Below are 15,363 nucleotides of genomic sequence, written 5' to 3'. Positions count from 1 at the left end.
AGACGCTGGATCAGTGCACTATTTGTTTAATTGCGCGTGCTGTTTCTGCCTTCCTCTATAGTATATGGGCCAGGTTTCAACAACGACCGATTTAGCCACGTTAAAACAGCCTCTGTGGGTACATAAACATCGTTTCTGGTGTGTGAATGACACAACATATTTCCTACACAAACGAATGCCTCAAATTAGATTAAGCATACATAGCCCGAGTATGAAAGCATTGAGTGTGCATTTTACACTACATCTTAATACCAATTTAAGGTCAGGTTTATGTCATGTGAGTCTGTTGAAAGTGGGTCAATGGTTTTTTGTTTTAATAGCATAGCACGGCCCTTTCTCCGTTTTTATTTTATTGTAAACGGCCGTGGATATTTTTACTTTCACCAGACATTTTCGACTTCTTATATCCAATGTGTCCTAGTCAGTCCTGCCTATTGGACACGAAGTGAACCTCTGCTAATGCCTCTGATTCCTCAGTCAGCCAACAAAGTTTAGAATAGCGATATATTTCTAACCAGAGTAATTTTCCACATCATTAGGCTTTTATGTAATTAGTGCCAAATCTATAAGCTTTTTATTACGATTATTAGAGTAAAATCAGTATAAATTAGAGGTGATTTAGTACTGTTGAGGCTCGACTGTCACGCAGGGAGGGACTTATTGTAAATGATATGTGAGCAAATTAAGTGCATAATTCGGCGGAAAGTGGAAACTGATCTGTGGCTGAACATGAGCTGGGAATGTTTCCTTTTGATAGAGGAGAGAGCAGATCTCCGCTGAAGGCGTGGGTCGCAAACTGTCGTACTAGAACAGACACACACGAACACAAAATCATGTTCTAAACACTTTGCAGTTGGCCAATTACTTTTCACGGTATTGATTTTTAATCTGCCCAAATTAAGCGTATTCATTTTAGTCAGACAAAGCAGGTATAAAAAGGTCTGTAATGCAGTCTGTAAATAAACCGCCATTATACCAATTAGCACTAGCTTCTTGTCACACACCACGTTTTCTAAATATATAAGGGTCACAAAAGACTCCAACAGGCTCCACACAGATGTTGGAACGTTTTGTGAAAGCTAGTTCATTTGTTCTATAGTGAATGGTGCCTTTTTGGAAGTAACACAAAGGAAGCGTCCGAGCGTAAACTTGGGGCACTTTGGGGTCCTCTCCCAACCCATCCCGGGTTGAATTAGCTCGGCTCATCTTTTATCTAGTGGCAATCTGGTGTCACGACCGACCGGGGAGCACCAGACAATCTCGGACACACCGGGGTCACAGCAATCCCTTATGCGCCACGCAACCGCAGGGTAACTATCTACCGCTCGTCCTGAAAATTAGAAAAAGGTGGATTAAATTGGGAAACAATTATCTGTTCTTCTTCTTTTTCACATCCGTAATGTGGATTAAAGCGCCAGAGCAGAGAATGTGTGCGTTATTCAAGATGTCCGGGTTTGTGTTGTCCTTTCCCTATTTCTATTCGAAGAGCATATTAACTGTATTTGCCGTATGCCTATTCAGCATCAATTATCCTAATAATATGATTTAATATGTTACCAGTTTACCTGTGTCCGTTTAGGCAGTCTTGGATTGTGCGCTGAAACCATAACGATAATTTAAAATCATTACTTTGTTTGGTGTTCGCCACTCCGTCAGAACGGCACCATTGCGTGTGATTGATTGCGCGCTTATTTTTACGACTTTTCGATAGCTCACCGCTTTTATGGCTGTACAACAAAAGTGAATGACTCATTTCCGCGCGCCATCTCATATTTAACCCGGGAAAACGCCAAGAGGCAGACGCAGTGGCGTGGCGCTCCAAGAATGCATTAAACTGCACTTTTATTGATATCATGTAGGCTACAAAATACACATTTAGGCTATATGAAAAGGTGTCTTTGTGTCGAAAGTGACCCTGTATTAAATTCCTTTCTACAGTGCTGCAAATGGCCAACGTTGGACTTTTCATGGCGGATGGAGTTGTTTTCCCCTAATAAATAGGTTTCAGATTGTTGACCAGAGACAAAGAAAGACAATAGCTAGGCTGAAAACACATTGGCTCCCTCTAATACAATTTATTCAGCTAGTTTACCTCGTACAATACCTATAGATTGAATCTCTGTAAGCCAATACCTGCCCCCAGAACTAAGCACAGGGATTTCAAGCTTTATTTGCGAAACGTGGAGTAAAACAAAGCATTTTATCAAATTCATTTGTGGGAAGAAATGTAACCATTTCCCGCTGCAACAAAAGGTCCTCTTTTCAGTAGGTTTACACCCGTGAAATTTTGCAAATAGCCTACACTGTATTACCATAGGCCTAACCCTTTCTGAATATAATAATAGCCATATGCTAATAATAATAATAATAATAATCACAATAACAATAGCCTAAATAATAATAATAAAAACGGAACAAAACGGAACAAAATTAATAGTTTCTCTCCAATAGGCCTATATATGCTATTGTTTATTGTTAGCATGTTAGTACATTTTATAGAAAAAAAATCACGAGTTAATCATACAGAAACATCTTTGTTTGAAAACATTGAAATCAAAAAATCGAAAGCACATTATAGTACACAAGAAAAAACGCCGTAAATATAATACAAATAATAATAATAATTGTTACTATTATTATTATTATCACTTTGTTTATTTTTTCGTATTAGGAACATCGAGGTTATGAACACTTTGAGGCCTATTTCTCCAACGAAATTGTAACCTATAATTTACACAAAGTGTGTGTGTGTGTTTGTGTGTGTGTCAGACGAAGGTCCTCGTTTCACTGAATTGAAAAGGCTGTAATTAAGGTAAACAACGAGGAGCAAAGCAGAGTGGCTTCTCTCCTGGCTGAGATCCCCATAACAACATCAATCTTATCCAGCACAGAAATAAAAATAGACAAACAAACAAATTCGCCACCTGCAAGTTAATGCGGCGCATCTGAGTGGAAAGTAGACATTTTCACGCGCTCTGGAGATGAGGAGTGACTTTTAATAAAACCACAAGAAAAACAAATGTAATTCTATACGCAGAACTGGAGCTGTAGATTTCCAGGGCACCTCTCTCTTTTCAACAGGGGCCTTGGGCATTCGCTCGCGCATCGGGAGTTGCATGCTAGAGACACCGCGTGCTGCCTTTTGCCCGTCATCACCGCCTGCCCTTCATTCTCCCGCGTGCATTGTCGTCTCGGGCCACGGTGCAGAGAGATAACACGGAGGATGATTTTTGTTGACTCTTTTTCTTCTTCTCCTCCTCCTCTTCTTCTCCCAGGTCTGCGGGTGAATCTAAGTCATCAGGCGTCTGTATTCACTCAATTAGAGAATTCTAAAGAGAAAATCGATCTTCCATCTGCAGAAATGCCAGTTTAACAAATTATATTCTTGTTTCGTGCAGGTGATTTGGTGACAGTCGGGGGATTAGAAGTAATAAGTTGTTGTGTTTGAGCTCTGGGGAGGAGAGAGGAGCGAGGAAATAGAGAGGCGCGGTGCGCGCAAGGGCTCCATCCATCAGGTGCATCGCCTTGCCGCATCCTTCAGCAGGTTGACGTTTATTGTTATGAGTCTTGTCCTGGAGGCAGAACTGAGCGATTTCCCTTACATTCAAGAAAACAAAAATGTGCTTTTTGGTCTTGATTTAAGGTTACACTTTTAGAAAAAAAGGTTCTGGATAGAACCAAAAAGGGTTATATTGCTTGCTTCATTTATGGCGCCCCTAAAGGTTCTATATATAACCCTTCTGTAGGGGGTTCTTCTTCACTGAACTAAAATTGGTTCCATATAGGGTTCTATATGGAACCAATTTCGTTTCTATATAGAACCTTAAAGGGTGCCATATATGAACAAAGCATAGAACCCTTGTTGGTCCTTTCAGAACATGTTTTCTTGGAGTATAGGGTTAGGCATATACGGTTAGCAGGTTAGGGTAAAGGTTAGGTTTAGGCTTTTTTATGACTTTGTGGCTGTGCCAGGTAATGGCCACTCTGTAAGCTGCCTCCAGAACAAGACTCATGACAAAAAAACGCTAACACGCGTCCTTCGCCCACATATCCAGGTAGCGCCTGCGGCCCGCCACCGCATCTCATGGTTCAATTAGCGCCGCTGCCCTATGCGAGGACTCGATTAGACCGTGAGTCATCCGAAAGAAATATAATTATGGTTCCAAATAAAATAATCAGCATTGAAGAGCGATTTCCTTAACGAGATGGATAGGCTGGATGTCACGGAAAGGCGCGCGTCTCATTAGGGCGATAATGAGACTTCGGGGCGATCCCGATAATTATCGAAATCTGTAAAATAAGGATCAAGCCAACCCTTAATGTCTGCCCAGTCAGGTTTTTTTTGTCTTGTGTTATTAGACTGGCATTCATGTGTCTTGGATGCCTTAACCCCGAAAGAGTCTGAACTTATTCGGAGAGAAATAATAGGCCATGAGATTTGTTTGAACATTTAATCAATCATATTACTCATATCCAATGTTATTAACAGGCTTAATTTGAGCACAACCTAATACATGTTTTGTCGGCTATAAAAACATATATAGCCTACATTGAACATCTTCAAGCATAGTTTAGTTTACCTTTAGGATAATAGTATTTATATAATCCATAGGTGTTTCGTCTATTTGGTTGGCCTATGGAAACATTTTATGGTCCAGTAAAAATAAACTATTTGGACAATTTCATAGTGGAACATAAAAACTATATATGTTAACCCAAATAAAATATTTAATAATATTTTTAACATGTCTACACTTGTGGACCAAAATAAGAAGTGACTTGATGCCCAACAACTACGCTCACTGGTCATTCGGCAAACAGTCTATGCCTATATGAGAAACACTCTTTTCAAGCCGCTTCGAGACAGCTACGACCGGAAGTGATTTTTTTCCGTAGCAGGTTAGATCTTACCCAACAGGTTAAAAATAATTAGATCGAGGTTAGGAAAAGGTTTACCGAAAATCACCTTCTGGTCGTAGCTGTATCGTAGTGGCTGAAAATAGTGTGTACAAGTGTACCCCATGCTTATACAGTGGATGTGACAGGCTATGCCCAGTTGGTGATGGCAGTGCTGATGATGTCACTAGGCCGCATGGATGTTATTGACCAGCGGAGGTTGGTGTCCTGATTCTAACCTCTATGAACAGGCATCATGCCAAAACGGTCCGTGCTGTCTGGGATCCTTGGGCCACCATTGAAGATGAAATTGAACATGGTTTAGGGTTACAATAACACACGGTTTAAAGTAAGGGGTTAGGGTTTAGGGTAGGGACATCCCAAGGCTCCCAGATAGCACTAACCATGTCAAAAACACTGCTAAATGTCTCTCTCCATCCAACCCCACACAGACAATAGGATGGATGTTAAATAATAACGGTTTAGCTAGCTCTCCTCTTGTTAGGTAATTTGGTTTTTTAATTATGTTCACTGTTGACATCTTGCTTCTTATGAGAGAATACATACATACTAATTATTGTATCAGTTATCATAAAGCACAATATATACTCAAATCAACAAATTGAGAAACACTTCTAAAATCACTTGATGCAAGACGCTAAAGTACAATAGCTTGAATATGAGATAAACAACACAATTAGGCTTCATTTGCAGCTGTATGGTAGAAGCCAAGCAAACCCCCATGGTAAGAACAGAAAGAAATGTTCATTTGATGCTTGTGTGAGTGTGCACTCCGGAGAAGGATGTCAAGATCAGACGACGTCGTTCTCAAAATGTAGAAATCATTTATTTATTTTTTTAAAGAGCGCTGAACGATTCTGTTTGTCTACGATTCCAAACAAGCCCAGACGAACGGAATGGACATCTAAGCGACGCATTAGAGAGTGAGAACATCATCCTTCAAGCTTCACTGAATCCAATACGGTCCTGGCCTCTTTGTACTCCTCTGCTTCAGCCAAGTCCTCTTCCGTTTCCTGAAAAACACACACAGCACATACAGGATATCAATACTAACCCCATCACACACACAACTTTAAAAATGACTAACCCATCAAATAGCATAACACCAAATCTCACTTACAGTCCACAATCAAACCATAGTTAACCTAGCCATGAAAAGTCCACAGTCCATTCACGTGGCTATTCACCAAATGATCATACAAAACCTGTTTTTCTAACATGTCCCTAACATAGTCCATTTAAATAAAATGTACATTAACGATCTGCATACGTTGATTCCACAGTGTAACATTTCTAGTCAGTGCAGAAGAGTGTGTGTGGGTGGATGTGTGGGTCACATCTGTGCTAATCGAGTGCTGCTGGGTTCCTATGGTGGCCCACCGCAGTGACAGAACTGCTAATGAACTGTAATGAGTGTGTGTGCGTGCGTGCGGGAAGGGGTTGAGGTTGGTGAGAGGGGATTTTGGTGTGAGGCGGAGAGGGACAAGTCGCTGTCACGTCTCCCCACCCTCCCTCAGAGGAGTCATCTGTGATTTCCTCTCCCTTCCGCCTCTTCCTGCACGTGTGTCTCACCGAGGCCACGGCTGCCTGACTCCTGCTCTCTGCTAATTGTGAGGACCCTGAGACATGCATGTGTGTGTGGAAGAAGGGTGTATGTTCCTCTCTCTGGCTTCTTAGATCTGTCAGGATCGACGACACCACAGACAGTCACACGCACCTGCATGATGAGAGTGTCACTGAGAACCACACACACCCCGGACTGGAAGTCCAAAACACTAAACATCTGGATAAACCTGCAGCAACCAAGACAAAGGAGGATTGGCTCCACCTCCAGAGTCTGGTTCCTCTTAACATTTCTTCCTTCCGAACAGAGTCCATCTTGGTCACTGTTGCCCTAGGATTGCTTCCATGTGATTTTATGATTTTTAACCCCCCCCCCGGAAGAAAAAACGGAGCTGTTCTTACTAGTATCTGGGACAGGTCAGCGTGTGCTATGGTCAGACGCCTGTGACAGTCTGGAATCATCATCTTGGACTCCTGTAGCACCTCCAACTGGAACCCAGAGACAACACATACTACTCGTCAGCACCATCATCTACACCATTTGGAAGCATATCAGTTGTGTGTGTTAGTTTTTCGTCAATGGGTCCTCCAAGCGGAAGAACCATAGTACAAGAAAGGTTTACAAACACTGCTTTAGAACGTAATGTATTAAAAAAGGTTGAAAAACAACGCGTTACAGCTTCAGCAGCACCACTGCGTCGTTCCTGGCAATAGGCAATGTCTTGGTTTAGTATCCCACATACGCTGTGTTAAGGTTAACATCCCACAACAAGCTCTCTGCCTGTGTGACATTTTTTATTGAGTTATTGATCGGGCAGGGAGTTGGGCAGCAACAGGGGTCCTCGCCTCGCTCTGCCTCCGGCACACCTGGGTGAGTGGAGAAGACTAAAGCAGAGAGGTAGCAGCACGGTGATCAGGCATGGAGAGGTATTACTACGCCCAGGGCAGGTAGCACTACGGTGATCAGGCATGGAGAGGTATTGCTACGCCTGTGGGGAAGCGGAGTTAGAGCCTGAGGTTCAGGCAGAACTGAATCTCTCAACAGGCAAAGCGAATGGGGAATTCCCCTGACTGGCATCCTAAAAAGCACAGAGGAGTCAGACACACTTCTAAGAAACTCCAGTGGTGAGGTGGAGAGACACACTGGCAGTGACACACACACGGTGAAGTGGTAGAGTGGTCATGGTGCCCGCCCAATACCAGTGCAGTGGAATGATCCCATCAGCAGTAGCAGGATAAAGACTACACTTAGAGGCCTATTGATTCTATTACAGTGAAAACCTCTAATCCGTCCATTCATCCTGCCCTCCAACCTGACGATCTCCTACTATAATCCATCTGCTCTCCCAGTCCCACCACTAACCTACACCAGATGACAGACAGACAGACAGACAGACAGACAGACAGACAGACAGACAGACAGACAGACAGACAGACAGACAGACAGACAGACAGACAGACAGACAGACAGACAGACAGACAGACAGACAGACAGACAGACAGACAGACAGACAGACAGACAGACAGACAGACAGACACAGACAGACAGACAGACAGACAGACAGACAGACAGACAGACAGACAGACAGACAGACAGACAGACAGACAGACAGACAGACAGACAGACAGACAGACAGACAGACAGACAGACAGACAGACCGACAGACCGACCGACCGACCGACCGACCGAAGGGTTGCCAGAAGAAAGCCCTTTCAGACCCCAAGACACAGACGCAATCGCTTGGAGTTTGCCAAACGTCATTTAAATTATGACTGGAAGAACGTGCTCTGGTCAGATGAGACCAAAATGTAACGTTTTGGTCAGATACAGCATCTGCATGTTTGGCGTCAAAACAGAGATGCATACAAGGAGAGGCACCTCATACACACGGTGAAATATGGTGGTGGGTCAGTGATGTTTTGGGGCTGTTTTAATTCCAGAGGTCCAGAGGCACTGGTTAAGATTGACGGCATAATGAATTCCACCAAGTATCAGGCAATTTTGGCTGACAATCTGGTTGTCTCTGCCAGAAGGCTGGGACTTGGTCGTAGATGGACTTTCCAACAAGACAATGACCCAAAACATACCTCAAGATCCACACAGAAATGGTTCTGTGACAACAAAATCAGTGTTCTGCCATGGCCATCTCAGTCGCCGGACCTCAATCCAATCGAAAACCTGTGGGCTGAGTGGAAGAGTGCAGTTGATAAGCGCAAACCCAAGAATGTGAAGGATCTTGAAAGGATCTGCATAGAGGAATGGTCCAAAATCCCTCCAAATGTGTTCCTTAACCTTGTCAAACATTACAGGAAAAGACTCCATGCTGTTATCCCTGCCAGAGGTGGTTGCACTAAGTACTAAATGAGGAGTGCCAATAATTATGAAACCTTGATTTTGGTGAAATGTATTTTGTATTAAATAATTGAATGATTTTGGTTGGTTCCATTGAAACATTAATAAAGTACAGTATTTCTCACATGTTGGTATTTTGAGTTTCTCTCTATAATTATATTGTTTATATTTTTTTAAGTATTGTTTGTGCATTGCCATTCAGGGGTGCGAGTAATTTTGGAGCCCACTATATATATATATATTATATATATATATATATATATATATATATATCCTATTCCCACATGGCTCTGGTCAAAAGTAGTGCACACTATATAAGGAATAGGATGCCATTTGGGACGCACACCTAGACCTAAAGCTCCCTCAACGTTCTAAAACGATTCACACCAAATGAACAAACCTAACAATGGGTCGAACCAGAGAACTTGTAATTCTGCGGCGGGGAAAACACAGACGGCTGAAAAAGCGGCGTTTATTTGACTTTGATTTCAGACATACACGAGCTACCTAATGTGCATACCGCAAGAGTAGAACCAGTTGTCCACTGGGCATGAAATCGTTGCAGATAATCCTCTCCACAAGGTGTAAAATCCCTAGAATAGCTGAGATGAAAACAAAGGTTATGAGGTAGGGCACACAGGGGACACAAGTCACCCTCGGTCTTTATCTTCTAACAGCCTCTCATCCCTCACTCATTCTACACTAAGCAGGGAAAATAAAGGAGGGAGCGAGGAAGAGGGAGGGAGCAGACGAGGATTTGGGCCAGCGATCTCCTAGCGGCTGTAAATTACCAGCATGTGTCAGTAATTATCAAACTCATCCAAAGTTACATAACGTCATTAAATCAGAAAATGACTAAATCACTAACGGACCCCCCCCCCCCCCCCAAGCCTAATTCTTCATAATGATACTACACTGACCTCATTACAGTGAATGTAGGGCTACTGGCATCATCTGTTCTCTACTGTACTATACTTCTCTTTTACAATGGGCGTGTTAAAGCACATTACAACGCTTCTATACATTTAGCCACGAAGGTGACAAAGAAAATGTTGATGAGGAAAAACACAACAGGTCATTTAGAATGCCAAATAAAACGTTACTAAAAGCGCACGCCTCGTCGGAGGACAAGATTATTTGTATGCATTACTTCATCAGGCCGACTCTTTCCTGTGTAGTAGCAACATTGTATTATCTTGTGTAATAACATAAATGGCTCCAAATCGATGAATACGCAATCACAAATCAATTGCTAAATCATAATGAACTTAATACAACGTTGTTAATATAGTATGACATATATATATATAGTATAACTACACAGCTTTAAAAGTAACTTAATGTAAAGTGTTTGTATGTGTAGGCCTATGTAAAGCATGTTTTTACAACTTAATATAAAGTGTTTGTATGTCTAGGCCTATGTAAAGCATGTTTTTACAACTTCATGTAGGCTATTTATTCTGCTGAGTTGTCACCGACCTGTTTCTTGATGACATACTTGGCCTCTGAGTCGGCCTCTTCGTCGCAGGCCTCTGCTTTCAGTCGTTCAATCTTCTCCTCCTGCTGCCTGGTCTCCTTGACGTACATGACCTTCTCCTTCACCAGCCTGGGGAGACAATAACAGACAAGACACAGCAAAGCGTAGTTACAAACATACAAAAACAAATCAACACACTGGGGAGCCAGGCCCAGCCAATCAGAATGAGTCGTCCCCCCCACACAAAAGGGCTTTATTACAGACAGAAATACTCCTCAGTTTCATCAGCTGTCTGGGTGACTGGTCTCAGATGATGGTAACACATGGTCTGCGGTTGTGAGGCTGGTTGGACGCACTGCCAAATTCTCTAAAAACATTTTATAGTATCCTTTTATTGTCCCCATCACAAGGTGCACCTGTGTAATGATCATGCTGTTTAATCAGCTTCTTGATATTCCACACCTGTCAGGTGGATGGATTATCTTGGCAATGGAGAAATGCTCAATAACATTCTGACCACAAGGCTCGCGCTCGTCAACGAGCGTCCGCGTAGCCAGGAGCTAAAATAGAACTTGGTTCGATTTGTGATGCTTGACGCACTACACGTCCCATCTCCTCATTGGTTTTTAGGAGCATATACCCACGTGGGAGATTGAAAGATGAACTGAGGTCCACACTCCAGTCCAGTTGGTGGTGGTAATGCACCTCAAAGTTGGTTGCCAACCGCCATATAAATTCCAAGAGAAGACCCTGGGGCGGTACTACAAACAAACCCGGTTTACCCTTTTATCTGTGGATTAATTGTTGGAGTAGAGGACCTTGTGCATTTCCGGTAAAATAACAACCCAATGTTTATATCCCAGGACAAATTAGCCAGCAACAGCAAGCTAGCTAGCTAAATTGCCATAAATGTTTAATGCTTTTCGACCCGTCCCCAAATTAATACAGTTGGTTCAGAGTTTGTAGTTTGTTTTGATATCTCAACCTGCGTGTCCTGATCACGTCTGCTGTGGGTGGACTTTTTTTAATTTATTTTTTAAAATCAACATTAGCGCGATGACGTTGAAAACACAGAAAAAACAAACACCTAAAACACAAAAGCTGTACAAACTCAGGCCCCAAGATGTCAAAGAGGAATGAGGAAGGGTTCTCATTCAACTTACCACCAGGTAAAGTAATGGTAAAACAAACAACAACAAAAATCGTCCTGATCGATTTGTCCCGTTGTTTCCAGATGTGTACAGCGTTGGTGTCATGTAACAATGCCGTCTGTGTGTTGGTTATCTGTGGATCTACTACAGTACAGCGCCTTGCCTTCCTCCTCTGCCTGATCACCACGCTCTCCATTTAACTGCCACTTCTGGCAGGACACACACTCTACTGGCCCTTTCTACGATTAATTGATCATCAATTTAGTCCCTAATTTGGACCAAGTCATGTGGTAAATGGACCACTTTTCCTTGATTGTTAGTGAAAATGGGTTTGAGTACATTGATACATTTTGATTATTTATCAATTACGGGCCAAATGGAACTAAATCTATTAAATAAATTCAGATCCTGATTGGCATAATGGAGTTTGAAAATATCACTATTGATAATGATTCCTGACTAATAGTCTTTTTCCGGCTGCAGCTTTGCTTGTCGGGATGACGACGCCGAATTCATTTTTCATAAAATCAGCTGTGTGCGTTGGTTCGTGTGTGTGAGTGATCCTTCATTAATCAGGCACATTACCCAGAAACACCCTCTCCCTCAGTGTTGCCCGTGGCGCCTTGCTTAGCCGAGGAAGCCAACGGCACTCTGTCATATTTTATGTCAATTACCGCTCATTTTAATACGTTTCCATCAAGACGCTGTTTAAACGGGCGGCATATGCAACAACGAACAGCAGAGGAGCGCTCCTCCTCTCCTCTTTTCCTCTCCTCTCGCTCAGGCTTTACACGGTAAGGACGTCACCTCTGAGGTTATTTAGAGGGAAAGAAGGCAGCAACAAGAGAGAGGGGAAGAGAGGAAGGAAAAGAAAGGGGGAATGAAATGATTTGAATAAAACTGAAGGACAGTCTAATAACTAAATGTCCACCCCCACCCCTTCAATCCTCCTCTTCCTCTCATCCAGTCCCGATGTTCATTTCTTATTTCTCTCCGGCAGGGTCTTGGAAACGCTGGCTGGCTGTGTGTGTGTGTGTGTGTGTGTGTGTGTGTGTGTGTGTGTGTGTGTGTGTGTGTGTGTGTGTGTGTGTGTGTGTGTGTGGTGTGTGGTGTGTGTGGGGGGGGGGGGGGGGGGGGGGAATGAGGGGTGGGGTCGTCGTGGCTGGTTTTAAATAGACCTGCCACCCTGGACATAATGGAAAAGGCATCTCTCTGGAAAATAAGGAAAAAAAGGGAATTAGAGCTCCGACACACATTCGGCCGCCTCCTCCTCCTCCTCCTCCTCCTCCTCCTCCTCCTCCTCCTCCGGCAGCACTGCATTTTTGAGCACCGGCCTAGCTCTATGCCAAGGCCCGAATGACAAAGCCAAATTACTGTTGTCATTTTATTAAGGGCATCCGCCTCGCTAGGGCAGAGAGGAGGCACTGACTGGAATGTACAACGCCACAAAGCCAATGGAACAGGCCTTACTGGGAGAGAGCGGACAAGGAGCTGCTAGGCTTTTAATAACACATGAGGAATGAGAGAGGGGGAGAAAGAGAGAGTGAGAATGAAAGAGAGGGAGGGGGACATGAGAGAAAGAGGGAAAGACAGAAGGACATAGTCAGGTACAGAATTACACGAGAAACCGACAAAAAGAGAGAAAAGGCAGTCTGTTCCACCTGACCTTGAACAGAGGCTGCAGGTTCCAATACCAAGGTCATGCTAGAGGCCACAGGTGCTGAACGGGTAATGGATCTCTCCTTACTTAATTTGCCTCAGTGAAATATTCCATTCCTAGGACAGCCGACGATGAAGTCAACCTATTCCGAATGGGGCCGCATGGGAAGGAATGAGAATAGAGACGTTTTAGAATGGAAATGAAGCCATTCTAGAATGGAGATGCGTTTGAACCAACTTGATAAACACCACCTCTCATTACACCGGCGGGCCTACAGTTTCCCCACTGCATCAGACACCCTCTCTGTGACGTCACCCTCTGAGGGAGAAGTCTCAGCCGCCAGCGCCATTACCCACAATCATCAGGGAGCCCGTTAGTAATGTGACCCTAATCAAAACACAATCGATAGCACATTTACACAAAGGGCCACGGAGGGAGCGAACCTGGAGGTGATGAGAGAGGGAGAGAGCAAAAAAATAAAAAACTCTCCATGCTTAGGCCGACTATTCTATTTATGGATATATATATATGGAGGATGTCCAGTGTCGTGATGGAATCTCTCGATGAATAGAAGCTCTTGAATAGCTTTCAGGAGAACATGTATTAAAATATGACATTCTTGTTCTGTCATTCAGATAAAAGATTAGGCTGCATCAGGAAAAAAGGGGACAATGTAATTAATGGTATGATTAGTGAATTAGATCTAATCGTGACTACTTTTGTGTGTTCAATAAAATAAATAACAGATTGTGGTCAGATGTTGGACTGTAGCAACGGAATGCCCTGTCAGGGAAAACATCAGTCATTTGCAGCCAGGGCCTAATTGTGCAACTCTAAGCTAAAACTGATTGCCTTGTCAACAAAAAAAGAACCTGGCTCAGATGAGAATGAGCTTGCAGAAAATCAGCTGCAGTGCATCAAATGCCTGCATTTAGGCTTATGTTTACAACTGCACAGTCACTGACCATAAATAGGCCTTTAGCCTACATTCACTTGAAAAGTTAGCTAACAAAGCCTGGTCTATTGGCTCTGATGAGTGCATTGCTCGCACCTTGGACCGAGATAACAAGAGAAAACTGCGTATTGCGCACCTTCCAAGAGAATGTCAAAGTAGATTTTTTTGTTGTTTTATTCACAACGAGGCCTGAGCAAGATTTACATAGAAAATAATAAGATACATAAAAAAAATAAAAAGTAGGACAACAGTACATGAGGGGTTGTCATAACATCAGATTTGCATCCTTAATAATTGTCGAGAAGAGAATGCAAACGTATGTTGCATGCTAGCCTGTATGCTAGCCGCTTACCGTTATAGGCAACATAACAGGGATGACTTGCTAACGTGACACGCGTACTTACTATTAAGTTAAAACATTGTATAAAAAGGCGAAAATGTCATTCAACAACATACAATGTATATTTAAATATGTTATGAAGTACAGGTTCTTATGTCCTTGCTACTGCCTTATTTTGATTGACAATGCATGCACCTCCCTAAAGCACCGGTGTATAGTTAAATCTATAGCGGCGAAGTGTTCTCGACGCACAGCCTGACTTCTGTCTCGACCCGTAGGTATCCGCGGCCTTGTGGGTGTAGCATGTTAGTCAGTTAGCAAGCTAACTAGCTAGCCTGCTATCTTTTAAGATTATATTACTTAAAAACTGCACTTACCGCTTAACAACGCCAGTCTTGATTTTAATCTGTCGTATTCTTGGATCTGCCATGTTAACTGATATTCTTAAACGACACAATAAAGTACTAGTTTACTGAAACACTGTGAAACGGTTGCTATCCAACACAGCACAACAATATCGCTCATGAGATCCTGGGCATGCGCACTGTGTACCGTGTGTGTGGGGGGGGGCTGTACATGTGTTGAGGCTGAGCATTTCAGCATCATGGACAGCGATTTTTAAAAACCCATCTATATAACGTTTGTATGGAGATGCAATAGCGAAACCTTATGCTGCTGAATTATTATGCATTGCGCATGGGTTGCTTCCATGTTGCTCCATGAGCTTTGTTCAAAGGCATTTTGTCTAAGTCCATGTTGTGATGTAATGTTTATATGTGTAATGTAAATTATTGTAAAAACGAATTCGCCTGAACTATATAGGTTCTAGATTCTACTGCCTAGATTTTCAAAGACCTCAGTCTGAGAACCTTACCTCGGATACATCACTGTGGATAATAAGTCAAGTACATGTATTTGTCTGCGCAGCTAGTTGATTAGTTGGGGCA

General features: G+C 42.9%; 1 protein-coding gene across 1 annotated transcript; it reads right to left on the bottom strand.

Annotated features, from left to right (window-relative positions):
* Window positions 1-4,437: 4,437 nt before the first annotated feature.
* On the bottom strand, window positions 4,438-15,017 carry LOC106563040 (tubulin-specific chaperone A). Its single transcript, XM_014128253.3, has 4 exons — window positions 14,794-15,017; window positions 10,313-10,439; window positions 6,883-6,969; window positions 4,438-5,930 (listed from the first exon to the last, which is right to left on the bottom strand). The coding sequence occupies exons 1-4, from the start codon at window positions 14,844-14,846 to the stop codon at window positions 5,850-5,852; spliced, it is 348 nt and encodes a 115-aa protein (XP_013983728.1). The 5' UTR covers window positions 14,847-15,017; the 3' UTR covers window positions 4,438-5,849.
* Between the last annotated feature and the right edge of the window lie 346 nt (window positions 15,018-15,363).

This window comes from Salmo salar, chromosome 11 (assembly GCF_965601325.2).
Source record: "Salmo salar chromosome 11, fSalSal1, whole genome shotgun sequence".
NCBI classification, from domain to species: domain Eukaryota; kingdom Metazoa; phylum Chordata; class Actinopteri; order Salmoniformes; family Salmonidae; genus Salmo; species Salmo salar.
Note: the sequence above shows the minus strand (reverse complement) of the source record. Positions and strands in the feature narration are given on the sequence as shown.

Excerpts from the sequence above, each read along its gene's own strand:
- LOC106563040 (XM_014128253.3), bottom strand. The coding sequence starts at position 14,846 with ATGGCAGATCCAAGAATACGACAGATTAAAATCAAGACTGGCGTTGTT. Across the intron at positions 10,440-14,793 it reads AAGACTGGCGTTGTTAAGCG|GCTGGTGAAGGAGAAGGTCA; the intron begins GTAAGTGCAGTT and ends TTGTCTCCCCAG. Across the intron at positions 5,931-6,882 it reads CTGACCTGTCCCAGATACTA|GAAACGGAAGAGGACTTGGC; the intron begins GTAAGAACAGCT and ends TGTGTTTTTCAG.